General features: G+C 39.4%; 1 protein-coding gene across 1 annotated transcript in view; it reads left to right on the plus strand.

Moving 5' to 3' along the window:
* The first annotated feature begins 592 nt into the window (after nucleotides 1-592).
* tmeff2a (transmembrane protein with EGF-like and two follistatin-like domains 2a) overlaps nucleotides 593-16175 on the plus strand; it is a 134866-nt gene continuing 119283 nt past the window's right edge. The window contains exons 1-2 of the mRNA XM_005925804.3: nucleotides 593-1574; nucleotides 14839-14948. Coding sequence (XP_005925866.1) covers nucleotides 1385-1574; nucleotides 14839-14948 — 300 coding nt within the window. The 5' untranslated portion in view covers nucleotides 593-1384. The remainder of the gene's footprint in view (nucleotides 1575-14838; nucleotides 14949-16175) is intronic.

Below are 16175 nucleotides of genomic sequence, written 5' to 3' on the forward strand. Positions count from 1 at the left end.
TTTTTCATTGTGATGACCCAGAAGAACCCAAAAGTATCGAAGTTTCTGTATTTTGCATTTTGTTGTTTGTCGCAGATGTTCTTCAAGAAGCCCATCAGCAGAGGAAAAATGTAATGATCTTTAAGTAAGAATAAGGGGTTTATTTGTTTGCAAGCAACTGCAGCGTTCTCCTAATATCATGAAGTCAAACGTCTTCACAACTGTGACAGATCTTAACAGATACCCGCTTTGTTTGCTTTATGGGGCTTTTCCACGCGCGTGGCTTCCAATTTCCTCGGTTCAAAGGGTGATCGTTCTCAGCCTGACGCTGGACTTGACCGCTCCAGCAGATGCTGTGCACTTTCTTTCATGACCAAAAGCACGTCAATTACCAGCTCCATCCCGCCCCGCCCTGCGTGACAGCAGTATCCAAAAATATATGAATACTATTGAGGTCTCTGTGGATCGCCTGGAGGCAGAGACTCAGGAATAGCGTCAGTTTCGTTTCAAAGCGGAGCAATTATCCCAGGCCAGGCTGGACGAATCGATTCCTGCAGACACTAAATGCTCCTGGCCAATTATAAAGGCAGTGTGTCCTCCTTTATGCTGCCTATTCGTGGGGAAGCCATCAGCAAGCACCGGGACAAAGCCCGGACTACTTTGTTTTCTATCTTCATTCATTAAAAAAATCTTTTATTTTCTTCCCTCTGTTATCGCGTGTTTTTATATTTTGCCTTTTCCACCAGTTACCCGTTCTAATTGTTACTGAGGGGCGCCCCCTTCCTCCTCGCATCATGCTCCACGTGATCACAGCCAGCTGCTGCTGAGAAAGCGAGAGAGAAAGAGGGGGAGAGAGAAACACCAACTCGCCGCGACTCTGAACGCACCGCACATACAAACTAAATCGGGAGGACCGCTGCTCGTTTCACCCGTGGATACTATTACACAAGTGTCGTCGTCTCCAAATCCTGCCCGTGGGATACTCTGGCTTCATCCTCTCTGCTGTGCAGTTTTATCACCTCCTTTTATATCACCCTCCTTTTCTCCCCCTTTGCCATCTTTCTCCCCTCTCCTCATCTTTGAGCATCTTCTCCTGCTCGCAAGTCTTCTCGCTTGCGTCGCTAACTTTTTTCCTCCATCCCACACAGCCTCCTCCATCGCCCACCAACCCCTCGGCAGTGCCCCCACTAGACCTCTTTTTCTCCTTCTCGCACTCTCGCTTGGATCGGGCGGAACCTATTTGGCCGGTCTACACGGGGCACTGCTACATGGGGCGCACGGTCTCGCTCGGAAAATGTTCTGCTGTAGGTCTCTAGGCGCCCCGCTGAACCTGTTGGGATTGGAGTTGTCGGTGCGCGTCTGCGTCTCTTTCCCACCTCGCTTGTGCGGTCGGGGCCAGTGAGAGATGGGTCTGTCCGTGGCGGCTCAGGCACCTCTCGAGGAGCCCAGACGACTGCGCCGGTGGAGCGGGACAGCGGGGGGCTGGCTCAGGATCACACTCGTCTCGTTTCTCGCCACTTTACCTGTGGAGCAGCTGCGCGCCTTCCCTTCCTCCCTCAGCGACTGCCAGACGCCGACCGGCTGGAACTGCTCCGGTGAGAGTCATTTTTATTCAATAGCAGCCTCGCTCCAGGTTGTGTGCAGTAAATATCTAGACGCACATCGAAGTTAAACTCACGTGAGACTAGTGTTAGATCCCCGAGACTGAGCAGCACGACCAGATCAAAGTTTAGGAGTGCGCTTGCAACAGACGCCTCATTCTCCTCGCTGTAGTTTTGTGATTGTGTCCTGTTAGCATGCCCGGGGTCGGTGCTGGAGCCGTGGAGCACTCTGGCTGCAGATACCGACCGCAAAAGCCCGACGATGAGGGGATGCAGAGTTTTGGAGGGGGTTTGCTTGATGTGCATTTAGCCTCGCTGAGTTCGCCTCGGAGCTTGACAGCAAAGCATGCAGCGGCGATCATGTCACCGGGCAGGCGAGCGGGAGGGTCGATGATTTCGATCCGACACGAAGTGGAAGCAGCGACATTAAGGATCATTTTAACGAGAAATAGAGCGGGCGGGGAGGAGTTGGGGTCTGTGGGAAGCTTGTCCACGGAATAAGGCGGCGTGCGCCACAATAACATCAACACGGTTAGTTTGAGGTCGCAGAAATTCCGTTTGAGTTCAAACGGGCTTCTTTCGTGTGGTCTGCCAGTAACCCGAAGCAAAAACACATTCTAGTCAACTCTAGGGTGTTTTATCGCGCTCAGATTGAGCATTAACTTTAACCCAGCAAATTGATCGCAGCAGGAAATTACAGCCTAGTTTTATGGGCTTATTTGGCAGGCAAATTGTTTAATTAATTGACACCTTTAAATAATAAAAAAAAAAAAATGCTGTCGTTTCTTTAACAGACCACTGAGCTATAAACTTGTTTTCTCCCTTTGGTGCCCAAAACGATAAAAGAAGCGGAGCGGGCTGCAGAGCGCAGCGCCTCGCCTCCCTTTGTAAATCAGCCGACTGTGCCGCCATAAATTTCCCCTGTCGCCTGTCTAAGTCTGAACCCTTAAAATAGCTCTAAGCCGGTTCCACACACTCATGGGCAGTAGCAGTATTGATATTATAGCTCATAACAGCCAGACATCAATATGAGAGTTATGACTGCTGTTTGCTGCTTGAAAAAAGGAGTATCAGTGTAGCCTGCTTGGATGACATCTCAATAAAAAGAAAGGGGAAGTCATTTATGACAAAGAGCATAACTGATGCACATGTGACATGTATAGGAATGATATTAAGAAATGCTACATGACAGATCTATATTTGATTCTACAAACTAGACTGCCAACCAGAAAGGGGGATGTCTAATTTGGATATCAAAGTTTTAAAAATGAATTTGATTATGATAATGGGCTGATTAAGTCAGACTTAATTAAGTACACGCAAACAAGAAGCGATTGAACTCTATCGTATTACTGTAACCTGTCAAAGGTTGCTGTCTTTATTCTAATTATCTCTGGTATTCATAGGGTTGAGACCAAAACCGTGATGCAAACAACCGCAACATCAGACCGTGATTCTATCTTCCTGTACCGTGATACCCATGTTGAAGTGCTAATGTTGAAGGATCACTGAGGTAATGAATGAACTGGAAATACATGAGGATAATTTTATGTCATTGATCCACTAATGACAAGCGATCAGGTGTGTGGTACAAGGATTTTTTCCCTTGTTTTTGTTTTATTATTCATCCTGTAATGAAAAGCCCAGGTATCAAGTGAAACCGTGGCCCAAGAATCTACAGTACATGCAGATGAAGTCATGAATGAGTTCATCTGAACAGTACTCTCCTCTGATTCAGGCCGATAATTGATCATATCTTTATTCAGATTACTGCATTGTAACCTACTGGAGGCTGGTTTTGTGCCGCCGCTGTTGATGGTGGTGATCAGCACGTAATCACTGATAATGGTACACATCCTGTCCCAATACACACTCGCCTGCCTCCCCACTTCCTGACACACTCTCATCTGCATTTCAGCGAAAGCTTTTATCCTGCACGCCTTGAGGAGGTTTAAGTGCATATGATAGAACAATGGACAGGCACTCACATGCACCCAGCATCAGTTACAATTAATAGAGCACAACAAGTGACATGTAGTCCACCGTGAAAAGATAAGACCCTTTGAAAGATAATAAAAATAAGATAATGATATTAATAAACCCGCAGTAATGGCACAGGGCTTAATTATCCACTTCTTCCTAACAACACCACCAATGTGTGACAGTTTGCAGTGCAGGGAGAATGGCACTGACTGAAAAACAGTTTGGTGATGAGCCCAATGTCACTTCAGTGCTAAGAAACAGATAATTATGGGCAGTAGTATCAAGAAAACGAGTTGCCAGTTTCAACAGCATCGCCTTTGAAAAAGCAATGAATTCGATTTTGTTTTATGGAATAAAAGGGAGTTAGAAAAAACTTGGTTTGACAAAGACTGCCATTCTGTTTGGCTTGCATCTGTTAATGGCTTGAGGAACTGCCAGCGAGGAGGCAGAACAGCTCAATCTCAATCCTAGAAGGGCACCAAGTGAATGTTTGAGTGTGAGTACAGACATAAAATTGTTCTTCAAATCCCTCGTGTCATCTTGTACTAGGTAGTATTTGTGTAAAGATTTGAATGTACGAGTTGTGGCTCTGTGAAGCTGCAGCAGAAAGAAATGTTTTCCACACTCCTTAAGGTCCTATATAGTATATATTTCTTTAATTAATTATATTTGAGTTAGGCGCGTGGGAAGCTATAATCATTGCATACATTATGTGCCAAGATTTTTAAAAGGGATAACTGAGCTGTGAAATGTTTTTTAACACTTGCCACCATATTGATGGAGTAATGTTACAGAAAATGAAGAATTTGACATGTTGACACACCACAATAGGTTAGGAACAGTACAGTTATAAAGTTAACGAGTGCTGAATTCCATTTAGCTGCTTCAGTTTCTGATGCTGTGCATGTATTGTGCAGACTCCTTGTCACACTGTTATGACTTTCTAGGACACCTGAGTGTAACTGCATCGTTGTTAACGTAATTAAAAACACATGATTTTTTTCCTGCCATGACAAGTCATAATGACTGCTATAAAAAGGGCCCATTTGATCTGTGAGTTGGTCGATTTTCTATTGATTTGTGTTTATACTTGTTGCTGCATCATTATTTGTCCAGTAAAAGGTTATCATTTTCAGGATGTAGAATTAAGGGATTCATTAAAAGCCATAAGAGAAAAGAGGGGATGCTTATTTTTCTTTATTGGTGTTTGTGTCACTTCATGATGACGCATGAAGTAGTTGTGGCATTCAACAGGGTTCAGTGCCAATACTTTTTACCCTCGACATCCTTCATCTAGGCAATATTATCAGAAAACAAGCAGTCATATGTAAAGAACACCAAGGTATTTCTAAATTTAAGTGAAACAAATCAGCTAAAATACCAGCACCTATTAAAGACATAAAGGCCCACATGGCATGTAATTTTCTGTCTGTGAAGTTAGACCTGAATTTGGCCCTACTTGCTATTGTAGACCGACTTAAACATAAGAGTAGCAATGACAAACAGACCATGATATGTCGATTAAAATTCAACATCTTATAGTATGACGTATTTGGTAATAAAAAGTGAAAAAGAGTTAACAAGGTGAAGAGGGTGGTTTCAGATGTGAACTTGTTGTTTCACTTGGGGGCGTAGGATATGTGGAATATTCACTAGAGACTAAATGTCAGATATGTTAGGACTTGGACGTGGATTTTGTTACTTTATAGTCATTTTTCCCTTGTAAAGGTCCTTTATCTAACAAATGAAACACACCCGTCTCGTGTTTAGTATCGTCAAAATCAGGAACATCTAGTTCCTGGATAGTAGCTTGCTGGACACGGACCTTAAGTTGCACAATTTATTGCTGCCTGATCCTGTGATGATGTCGATCAGTGCAACAAGTACATTGAGTTTTAAGATCCTAAAAGGCTCCCTATAGCCAAACTGAAGGCTCGCCTCACCTGTCATTTAATATTGCCTTAACACTACAGTAATGTGTTAATGTTACTACTGTCATGTTGGGACTCTTTGAAACACATTTCTGTACAGATTTGTGCTGGGTAAAATTCTTTCCGGTGACAATTCACCTGCATGCACTCAAAAACTGCTGCTTTATCCAAGATGTCATGCTCATCCAACGCAGTTAACTATATAATTAGAATTTTGTGTAATTATCTCAATCAAACCTGCGATTTTTGGGCTTGTATTGCTTTAAACAAGCAAGTAACGTCTGTGTTATATACCGACTGCACATCAGCTGGCTGATAGACATCCTTAACAGATGTATTTGCAGACTTTTACACACGATCAGCTCAAAGCTTTTGGCTGTATTTGGTCATATTAAAACAAGTAGTAGAACAATGCATTCATAGGTTGCTGAAAGGAATTCAGTCCAATTCAGTTTTATCTTTATCACACATTTCTACTGTAATAATAAACTGTATGAATGACTGCTCACAATTTAATTATACCTTACATCTCCTGTGGGGACATTTCTGTGATAAAGACAATCTGTTCTTCAGTGAGTACTTTGCTATTGTTAACTTTAAAAGTCCATGTGATGCTTTGAGACTTATAGTGACAGGGATAAGTGTAGAATATGCAAAGCCTTCTGCAAATCCCATCAAGTGGAGGGAATTTAAGAGCATTCAGGGGATAACTGGCCATTCGCTTTCGAGATCTGTCAAGACAGAAGTCAGACATACTTGCATGCAGGTTTACACCTCTGACAATAAACTGCAATGAGAGATGAATTTTGAGATAAGCAATGCTGGCTTGGTTTAATCGAACCAATCTGAAGTTGCTAATTGGTTCTATTAAAGTAGTGAAATGAAAGTTTGTCAACTAAGAAGGCTTTATGTTTTACTTTATTTAAAAAAAATCTTGAAAATTTGTTTAAAGTTTCAGGATGTTTTCACACCTGCATGGTTTAGACCATTTAAAGCAAAGTCTAGTGTAATTTTCCTCCTTGTTGCAGTTTGTCTGTGCAAACTGAACACAGATCACACTCAAAAACATCTACATCAACATCCTTTGGAGGAGCTGGTCTCAGTCCAGTTGCAAACAACCTCCAGAGCGGTTTGTTTATGACTAGAACGTGATCTTACCTCGAGCCAAGCAAGCTACCCGAAATACACTGCAAGTTTGTGCTAAACATCTTCCCCTAGCTGCGTTATGTTTTGTATTCTGAGATGCAAAGAAGTACCATCGATGTGCAGAGTACACAAATTGTAACTGCTAGCTGTAAAATGAGCCGAGGTCTCAATAGTCCAGAACACAATACGTTCTTCCTGTATTTACGTTTGTTGCTCCTTCCACAGAAACATCTGGCCAGCAAGCAAACTGAATGCTGCAATGACAAATTTTGGATCACTTCAAGTTTTCTCTGTAAGAAAAGAAACCAAACCACAAGAAAGAGCTACAAGTTTACAAACCCATCAGTTGCTTCAGACCAAACAAACTATGACTTGCTTTTGGTGTTCAGCGTTCAATAATCTGATATAAAAAGACTAAACTGTAACTTCCTCCCTCACAAACATGTGGAAAAAACCTGTTGCAAAGTTATAAAAAAAAAGACCTCCAGTATGAGAAAGGTCAGGAGAAGATGTCTCACCACTGTGGTTGTTCAGCCTTCATTATTCATTTAGTCTGTTTAATTATTGATCAGCACAATGCTTAAAACCTGGGTGGAGAACTCTTCATTCTTCTTAGTGCATAGTTCTTAGTGCAGTGAAATTCCAGGTAGGTAGCAGGAGATGCATTTGGCTAACAAGTTCTCTCTTTTAGACAAGTAAGTGCTTCGCTTGGCATCTTAATCGTTAGCATATAAACATTACCTTCTCAATATTTGATGTTTGGCAGCTTGTTTTCGTTAATTATTCAGCTCACTGTAATCTCCTCCTGGAACGACAGGGCAGGAGCAGGAAGTATACGTTTTCCTGGACTCCGACACAGTGCAGCTTGGGCCGTGCACGGAACTTGTATCAGTCGTGTCCCATTTAAATTTGGTTGGGAATGAAGCACGAGAGCGTGCAGCACACTTAGCGACACATCCAAAGCAAACAATAACAGCTGGAATGATTTTATCATTGCATCTGTTTTCTGTTCTCTCCTTAAAGTCACCTTTGGTAAAGTTGGTGATGCTGGGTTTGGAGCAGGTCTATTTAAAGCTGTGGTTTTCACATTTTTATTGACTGAGTGCATGTTTAGGGAGCCAACAAATCATTGAAGGCTATACGCAGCTACAGGAAATTGCTGCGCACAGGAAATTGCACACATCTGCACATTTCTGTTTATAATGTGTTATTTCAGAGTGGCAGTTTTGTTAGTAATTGTAGTTTTTTTTAAACAGTTTGTGAGGTGGTATTTATTTGCAGTAGTTATATGTTTCACTGTTAGGAAGGTTTAGTCTGCTGTGAGAAGCTGCAACATTAGCCCATTAGCAGCAATTTTAGAACCCTGGATTTAAAGTGTAAGGAAGAGAAGTGGTCCTAGCTTTTACAACCTGTGCTTTATGCAAAACATTAAATTAAAATTTTGGGGTAGGACCAGAATTACTCTAGCTCGCCTGCTGATTAATGAGCATTTGTTCTTGCTTGCTAACACATCTGATTTCTTTAGCTAAATGTCCTTAAGATTAGCTAACAGATAGCTAATTATCTGTTAATCAGTCGGTTACCAGATGTGACTAATACTAGACACTTTAATTTGGTCTTCATATCAGTTGGATGGTCTGCTACTGTTTATCAGATCTGCGCCAAGTGTTAGCCATAACAGTTCTGCACATCAACCAAGCACAAATAAATTATAACAACTTTAACCGCAAATCCAGGTCCACATTTCTTTTGTTATATTCAGGCCTTATGTGCTATTTACCACATGGGCCAATTAAGGGTGACATCCAGACTACACATGTTGAGTGCATAATTTCTTAGCCATGGTGCACATTTAATTTCAGCACTGTTTGCTATTTAACACTTGAGGGTTATATCTTTTTGTTTTTTAGTTGTTTGCCAGAACCATCTATCCATCCATCCAGGCATATATGTTGCGGGTATGAAAACAAAAAGAAAGGAAAAAAAGAAAAATGCTTGGGGTCATATAAAATTATAAAATGGAATCATCATTTGTCCAGTACACAAGCTGGGCTTTTGTTGCTTGCAATACTCAAATAAATGAAGCATAGTCTGCCTCACAGCTGAGCAGACAGTAATGTGGAGTCAAGTAGCACTTTTGTAGTAAGCTTTTAAAATTTCCAAAAATACATTGCTGGAAAGGTAATTAACAGGTCCCCACTTTTCAGTATAACTCTGACATGTAAAGAATCCACTGGTATTTTTTCTTTTACTCCCTAAATGTGTTCGGTTCAAATACGTAACTTCGTCAATGTCAAAACTAGTTTCAGAATTCATATTTTTTGATCAAACTTGTCCTCTTGAGCTTGGCCAAACCAGGTATGTGAGGTATTGTTCTGAGGATTCAGTTTTATCCATTTGATCTGATCTTATTCAGAACATCTGGATAAGCCATAAAATTACTTTACTTTACCCCTGTTCATGTTTGCCGCAAAGCAGCAGGAAGCCAGCCAACTCAACAGGAATCCTGGTTAAGACTGGTTTAATGTGCTTATGGAGGGAGGACATTTACGAAAGATGTGTAGTTTTCATTTGAAAGAAAATTAGGCGATATCTTGTATTCAGTCATTCTTGATACATATACATTTTTTACAAAGTTTTTATGAGGTAAAGTATGTCACAGAAATGTTTCTGAAGTCTGTATGAACTTCATCAAACCAGTCTCACATTAGTAAAATAGAACCTAAATGTTCTGTAAGCTACTGACTTTGAATCACATATTAGGCAATTACAATTATAATAATCCCACAGCATGTTACAATATGTTTAGCTAATATCCACTGACTGAACATGTAGGTACTTGTACGGGATACTGACAACATTTTTAGTTGATAACAGTAATGCTTATCACTGTAATCCTGTTTTAGGTCCCTTAAAATGGATACATTTCAAACTTCCAACACCTCTATTTTTTTAATGTTTGCCAAACATGTGGGGTTGAATTTTTGAATTCAAAGCCGCTGCCACACAAGAGAATCTGAAATCAGATTGCACCAAAAGGCAAAATGGTTTTATGATTAAAAAACAAAGGTGATGAATACTAACCTGTTGATTCTGTGTCATTTATTATTGTGTAAACAAAGACATTTTTCAAGTTGTACCACCGCAGTAAATACCACTTGTAGGCAATCATTCTCAAATGACTGAGATTGGTGCCGTTTTTCCCTGCAGTCTAAACCCTTTTGGCCCCAGTGTCTCTGAAGATGTAAGAGAAGCAAGTATAAAACATAACATAATTTATGTCACATGATGATTGTTTTTCAGACATTTACAGCTATTACAAAAGCTGATATGCCACTCGCATCCTTGTAAACAGTTCACAGGAACAATCGTCTTTGATTCCAGTAGACAAAGCATCTTCATCTGCAAGTCTTGATTGCACTGTTGTTCATAAGATGATAAGAATGTCTCCAGCAGTAATGAATCCCTGTGAGTTATTGTTTACAAGTGATAGATGTATTCCTCTTGCTTCCTGGCTCCTGGGGATGTCCAAGCTTCGCATCTGTTTCTCGGTAAAGAAGACAGTTTAATGACTTGTGGAGGAGTCACTTTTTTTTTCATTTAAAATCGAGTTTCTGCTTTTTCCCCACCTTTGTTTTCCATAAGCCTGTTGCCCAGAGAACCTTGAAAAAGAGCTAAAATATCAAACTATGAAATTTGTAGCTTGGACTGATTTGACACACACAGATTCACGCTCACACACAAAAACATTTCCAATCTTTCAAAGACTTTGCTAGCTGGCTTGAAAATGATCTGATATTTTCCAGTCATTTGTATGCACGTAGCCAGTTGTATGATTGTCATCCTAACAATGCTTCTCTCCAGTGAGTATCATCAACATGCCAGTTGCCTGGGTGCCAATTTTAATTATTATTTTTTTTGCGTGTGGTTTTCCAGACTGTCTTGTATGGCCCTCTTCAGGCTGAGGGCTTTGTTCCATCCGTGCACTCCAAGCTTGGAGACCTCTCATACCACTGTTCTTGGCTCAGTGATTGTATGTTTTCACAGAGAGCTTACACTTATGGTCATTCAGGACCTTGGCAAATAGCAGGTTCGTTTTAGCATGGACTTCTATTCCATGGGGTATTATTGCCTGATAGGTTGTTCTATGCCAAGAAGGGCTTTTCGAAGTGGAGAAGGTCATTGGTTATGACAGGTTACAGGAGATACTGTGTCTAAGTGTCCATTATAATAAGATATCTATGAATAGAAAATAGCTTTGTAAGATATCTTGCCTGTAACATCCACAGACAGCCAGGCATTATGATGTGTATGAATATCACACGTGCCATTTCACATGATAACTTTTTGCTGTTTTGTGAGATGAACGAGGCTGGCTCCTTACCTTTAATGCAATGTCATGATAGCACGTTGGCAGTTTTGTGGTTGATAATATTTTTGGGTTTTTTTTGCATACGTTTAGTTTACGCCTGTAAGTTCAGTGTACAATGTTGCATTTAATGGAATCTAGTCAAATGACATTTACTTGATTTGGATACATTCACTTGATACCGAGCATCTTTTCCCTAATGATTAGATATTTGAATACATTTTTTAAGTCCAGAGAATTTAAAAAAAGAGTTTATTTTAGTAATGTGTAGATTTCATCGTTTAAATTGTGTATTTCTTAATGTAGAGTTTGCTTGATTAACTTTTTTGGGGCTGATCGTAAAAGCCAGGCTAAATGAAAGTCAGAACACTCACTGATAGTGTAATGTGCTCCCTGTAGGATGGTGTGGTAATAAAGAATATCTCTGTGAGAAAAGTTAAACACCCAATTAGGAGGGTTTTTTTCATGCTCTAATTGTTTGATTAAATAAGGTTGATTAAAATAACCTAAAATTAAATTTTATTGCTCTTAAGAGACATTTGATCCCAAAGAAATGTGCATTTTCCCTGGGGCTTTCATAATGGTCGCAGATAAAAGAATATGTATGTGTTTTAATCGTTGTTTAAACCTAAATACTCAGCATCTTCATCGTATACTTGCTTCATCTGTGTCTCATGTTTAAAAGAAAGAAATAGATAAAACGTCACTCGCCTATTTGCTTTTCCCTTAAGGCTGCAAAGTATAAACTGAGACATAAAAGAACAAAACCCACACTGTTCGTCTTTGAACATCAAAGATGAATCCGTTTGATGTTCATATTTAGCTCCAAATTCCAATTTTGCCATGCCTTGTGGACCTTCTGTGTTTTTCTTTTTAATGGTTAATTAAATATTTTAAAAATGCTTGCTAAAAGACACTGAACTGCATCTTTTCTCCAGGTTTTAGTCGTGTATATAATGTGCTGTACCTAAATACTGTCATTCCACTAATCTATACTGCGTATGCAGTTCGTGGGAACTTTAGTTGAACTGGTTTCCTTCCTTCTGAAAAGGTTTAGATTTATTTTCTTATTGTTAACTATCATGGGAATTCAAAACCACCAACTTCACGCTTTGGATGAAAATAGTCTGCTGCTTAAAATTACATCCTAAAATTTGACAATATCATATTAATTATTTATATTAGTCTGCTTTTTGTTATTTTGTTTTTCTGCCTTCTGTGCGTACCTATGGACTGATAAATGGCCAAATGACATGATACGACTGCCTCAGTGTTTGTATTTGACGTTAAAAAAGTGTTGTGTTCTCATCAGAAAAACAGTTATTTTGGCCGAAGTCATGAAATCTCCAATCACAGTCTTTTTGTCCTGTTTGGGTGGAGTGGAAACCAGCTGTCCATGCAACCTTTTAAATGGAAACAGTGAAATAATGTGAAAAATGTACAGAGGTCTATTGTTCATTCATCTGGTGTGATGTCATGTGATTCATGACTCTAGATTTAGCATGCACTCTATATTAACTCTGCTTTTGGTCTCTAACAACTGCTCTGTTGATGTTCAGTACTCACCAGGAAGGGTACAGCAAATTATTAAAGCTTAACCTGACTGTTGTGGCTGAAAACAGTGTTAGGACCTCACTCTTTGCAGAGGGAGGATTAATATTAATTTAGTAATTAATATTAATAAAACAGCTGGATATTTTGCTAGAAAACACATTATAATTTCTTGAGAAAAAAACATGTATACACCAGTAATATAGTAGATTGGACTTCAAGGGTTAAATGCAAATCCTTAGAGCAGGGGTCGGCAACCTGCGGCTCTTTAGTCCTTATACTGCGGCTCCGCGTGGCTTGGGAAAATAAATTACAAGTATTTAGCCTGAAGTGTATTTTTTTTGTATTAGTTCTTTTTAAACTTGTAGTTCTAAATTGAAAGATTGTGATATTGAAATATAAAAATAAAATTATATTTTATTATTTTTCGTCGCTCAAAATAAGCGTCACACTCGCGGAAGCCGGTACACTCGCCGAAACGCCATGCATTTACCGAGACTTTCAACCCCCGGTAGGCCAATTATGGATCTTCGGATCCACATTATGTCAGCAGCTCCACCGCGAACTATGTTAAAAACAAACACCGCTCCTGCCTCACAGATGACAGCTTACAGTCCTGCGTAAAGATGAAAGTGACTTAATTGTGTAATAAATAAATAAATACATAAATATTTATGCAGAATTTTGCAAATATTTATTTTTCATTTTTTTTAGTAGCATAGTGCTTTTTTCCAATTTAAAATTCAGGTCAAGGCTCTGCTATGCTCCAAAAGCCCAAAGGCGATATAAGGCTGGCGGTTCACAACAGTTTTTCTTTGCTACATGGATCATTTTAGTTCAGCTAGGTGTCTTTCCTTTTTGTTATGTTTCTTTAAGTGTTCAAAATGTGTTCATTACATAAATAAAATGTATTTCTCTGTAGCACTTCATGGATTTCATAAGCAACACACTTTAGTTGTTCACACAAAGCATAAAGGTAGAAAAAACAATATATACAGTGTTATCTTCATTTTAGATGCCACAAAGTATTTGCGGCTCCCAGTGTTTTCTTTTGTGTGGAAACTGGGTCCAAATGGCTCTTTGGGTGTTAAAGGTTGCTGACCCCTGGCTTAGAGCAATAGAAAGCAGCCTGTCAGTCATGAATGCAATTTCATTTTGCTTATCAGACAATTTACTGACATGTCTGTGATATGCCATGTCTAATATATTCACTGATTCATGATGATGTAAAACAATTTATAGCTGAATAAGGATGATAGGCATGTCAATATATACGTAAATAAAAAAATCTTCTGTAGTGAGACTACAGTCTGACCTGGGCATCATGGCCATGTTTATATAATTTAAGCCATTTGGTTCATAAATATTCTCAGCAAAAAGTTCTCAGATTGGTTTGTCTGACAAATGTCTTAAGCTATAGAATTTTATTCAGTGATCTTTAAAAAAAAAAGGTCAGCTTTTCAACTTTTAACTTGGAATGCATTAAAATAATCTTTGTGCAAATAGATACTGCACGATTGCAGGGTTTATGTCAGCTGGAATTTGGTGGAATACACTTTAAATGTATTTTGGAAAAAGCCTTCATGCACATGTTACGGTCTTTGTGCACGTGGCCTTTTTTTAAAGCAATCACTTCAGGTAAGCTAACAGCCCTGAGCTCAGTCTACAGTCTCAGGCCCATGTGACTCGCTGATTTGATTCAGAAAGCTATGTTGGAGTCATTTGAGCTCCCTAACGCAGCCTGAATCGGATCACAGCCCAGTTTTGCCTCTGCTGGACAACGCCCCAGGAGTTAGTCTTGTTGTACACAAACAAATATTAAAGAGAAATAAATGGGTGGAGAAACAGAACAAATATGTTGTGTAGGACACAAAATTATACGCCATGACCTCAGTAATGAACCTAAATGTCACCTCTATTAAACATCTGAGTGCTTTCTAAAACGATGTATTAAAGAGCACTATCTACCATTCAATATCTCCAGCATCATCAGAACATCATGTAATATACCATCAACAAAAAATCTTTTGTTCACCTTTCAGCAGCGACTACTGCTTTTTCATTTGATCATTCTGGCAGCTAAGGAGAAGGATTGCACTAGCATTGTGTTTTTGCACAGTAGACCTATGTTCCAGGAGTGCAGCGTGCTGAGGGAGATATGACTAATGGCAGAGGTTCATTAGGAACGACCCTGAATGGGTTTCAGGTTAGAGTTGCTTGAAGGCTCGACAGAAAAGCACTTAGTCACTGTTGTCTCTTGTTGGCTTTGGTCCTCCAGGTTCCGATGACCGGGACACAGACCTGTTCTTGTGCGACACCAACACATGCAAGTTTGATGGGGAATGTCTAAGAATCGGGAACATGGTGACATGCATTTGCGATTTCAAGGTAAGATGCGACGTTTCTGTTACTGTTTCATTGTGTCTTTTTACTACAACGTTTTTCCTTTTGGTGTTAAATGTCTCTCTGCTAACCCGCCCCTGTCTTTATTAAAAGTTCATTCATGGTATCTATAACAATAAATGTAAGGCGGAGGTTTGATTTAATTGTATTATTTATACATTTGAAGAATTGTAATAGTCTGCCTGCCTTTCTAGCTTTTCCAAAATGTTGCCAATATTTATGCTAACATACAGAATAGTTAGCACATCTGCTAACTAGCTTACTACATATTTCATGCTATATTTTTTTCAGGGATTGTGCCCATTAATTACCATATGTTGACACATGTTGGTTAACTTTCCACTTTTGTCCTTGTCCAGATGGTAGCCATTAAAACAGGCGCTAGTTTCAAGGTTATAGCATCGATGCTACAGTCACACAAGGGAAAACAGTGTTTATAGACTGTGGCACAAACAAAATAATTACAACTCTGTGCAATGAACTTTTAATCTCTTTGGATTTGAAATAGTTGCTTCTAATACAGGGACCAGGTCTGCAACCACTTGTGGTTAGTTGCTGTGTAAGAGAGCAATAAAACAGCAGTAAGATGAATAAGATGAACCCAGTTATGGCAGTTATACGGAATGTGTTTGTGATGAAACAGCAATTAACTGTAGTAAATCAGCAAAAAATTGCATATCTGCTGCCTTCTGTACATGAGGACACTCACATTAAAAAGGAATTCACAGTAAAAGCTTAGAGCTGGCCAAAACCCTGTGGCAGATTGGCGAATAACAATTTTGTCCCAAGTAGTTTGCTGTTCTGTTTTGTTGTTTTGTTTTTCTAGCATGACTGAGACATTACCTGGCTGGTGCAATCTATGTTAAATCTATGTTAATTTTGAGTATTCATTTTGTTACTGTGTGAATTTGTAGCACTTGAAGAAATGCTTCATTGGAACAAAATAAATAGTGTGCACGGTACACTATAATCCCTCAATCCAATTGCTGCATTTTATAAATGCACAAATGATCATTCTAAACATCTGATTAGTGTTATGTAAAATGATGATTACTAAGTGTCTGAAATCTCAGTTCAGTACAACTGCAACAGTCGTGAAAACCAGGGCCCTTAGTCTAACCTCCTTTATTTTAATATATTCAACAGTCAAAGGCCAGGAGTGTGTGTGTTTTCTTGCTTTCAGCACAATAAATCTAAATGATTTGAGCATCA

This window comes from Haplochromis burtoni, unplaced genomic scaffold (assembly GCF_018398535.1).
Source record: "Haplochromis burtoni strain Fernald_Lab_line unplaced genomic scaffold, NCSU_Asbu1 Contig_87, whole genome shotgun sequence".
NCBI lineage: Eukaryota > Metazoa > Chordata > Actinopteri > Cichliformes > Cichlidae > Haplochromis > Haplochromis burtoni.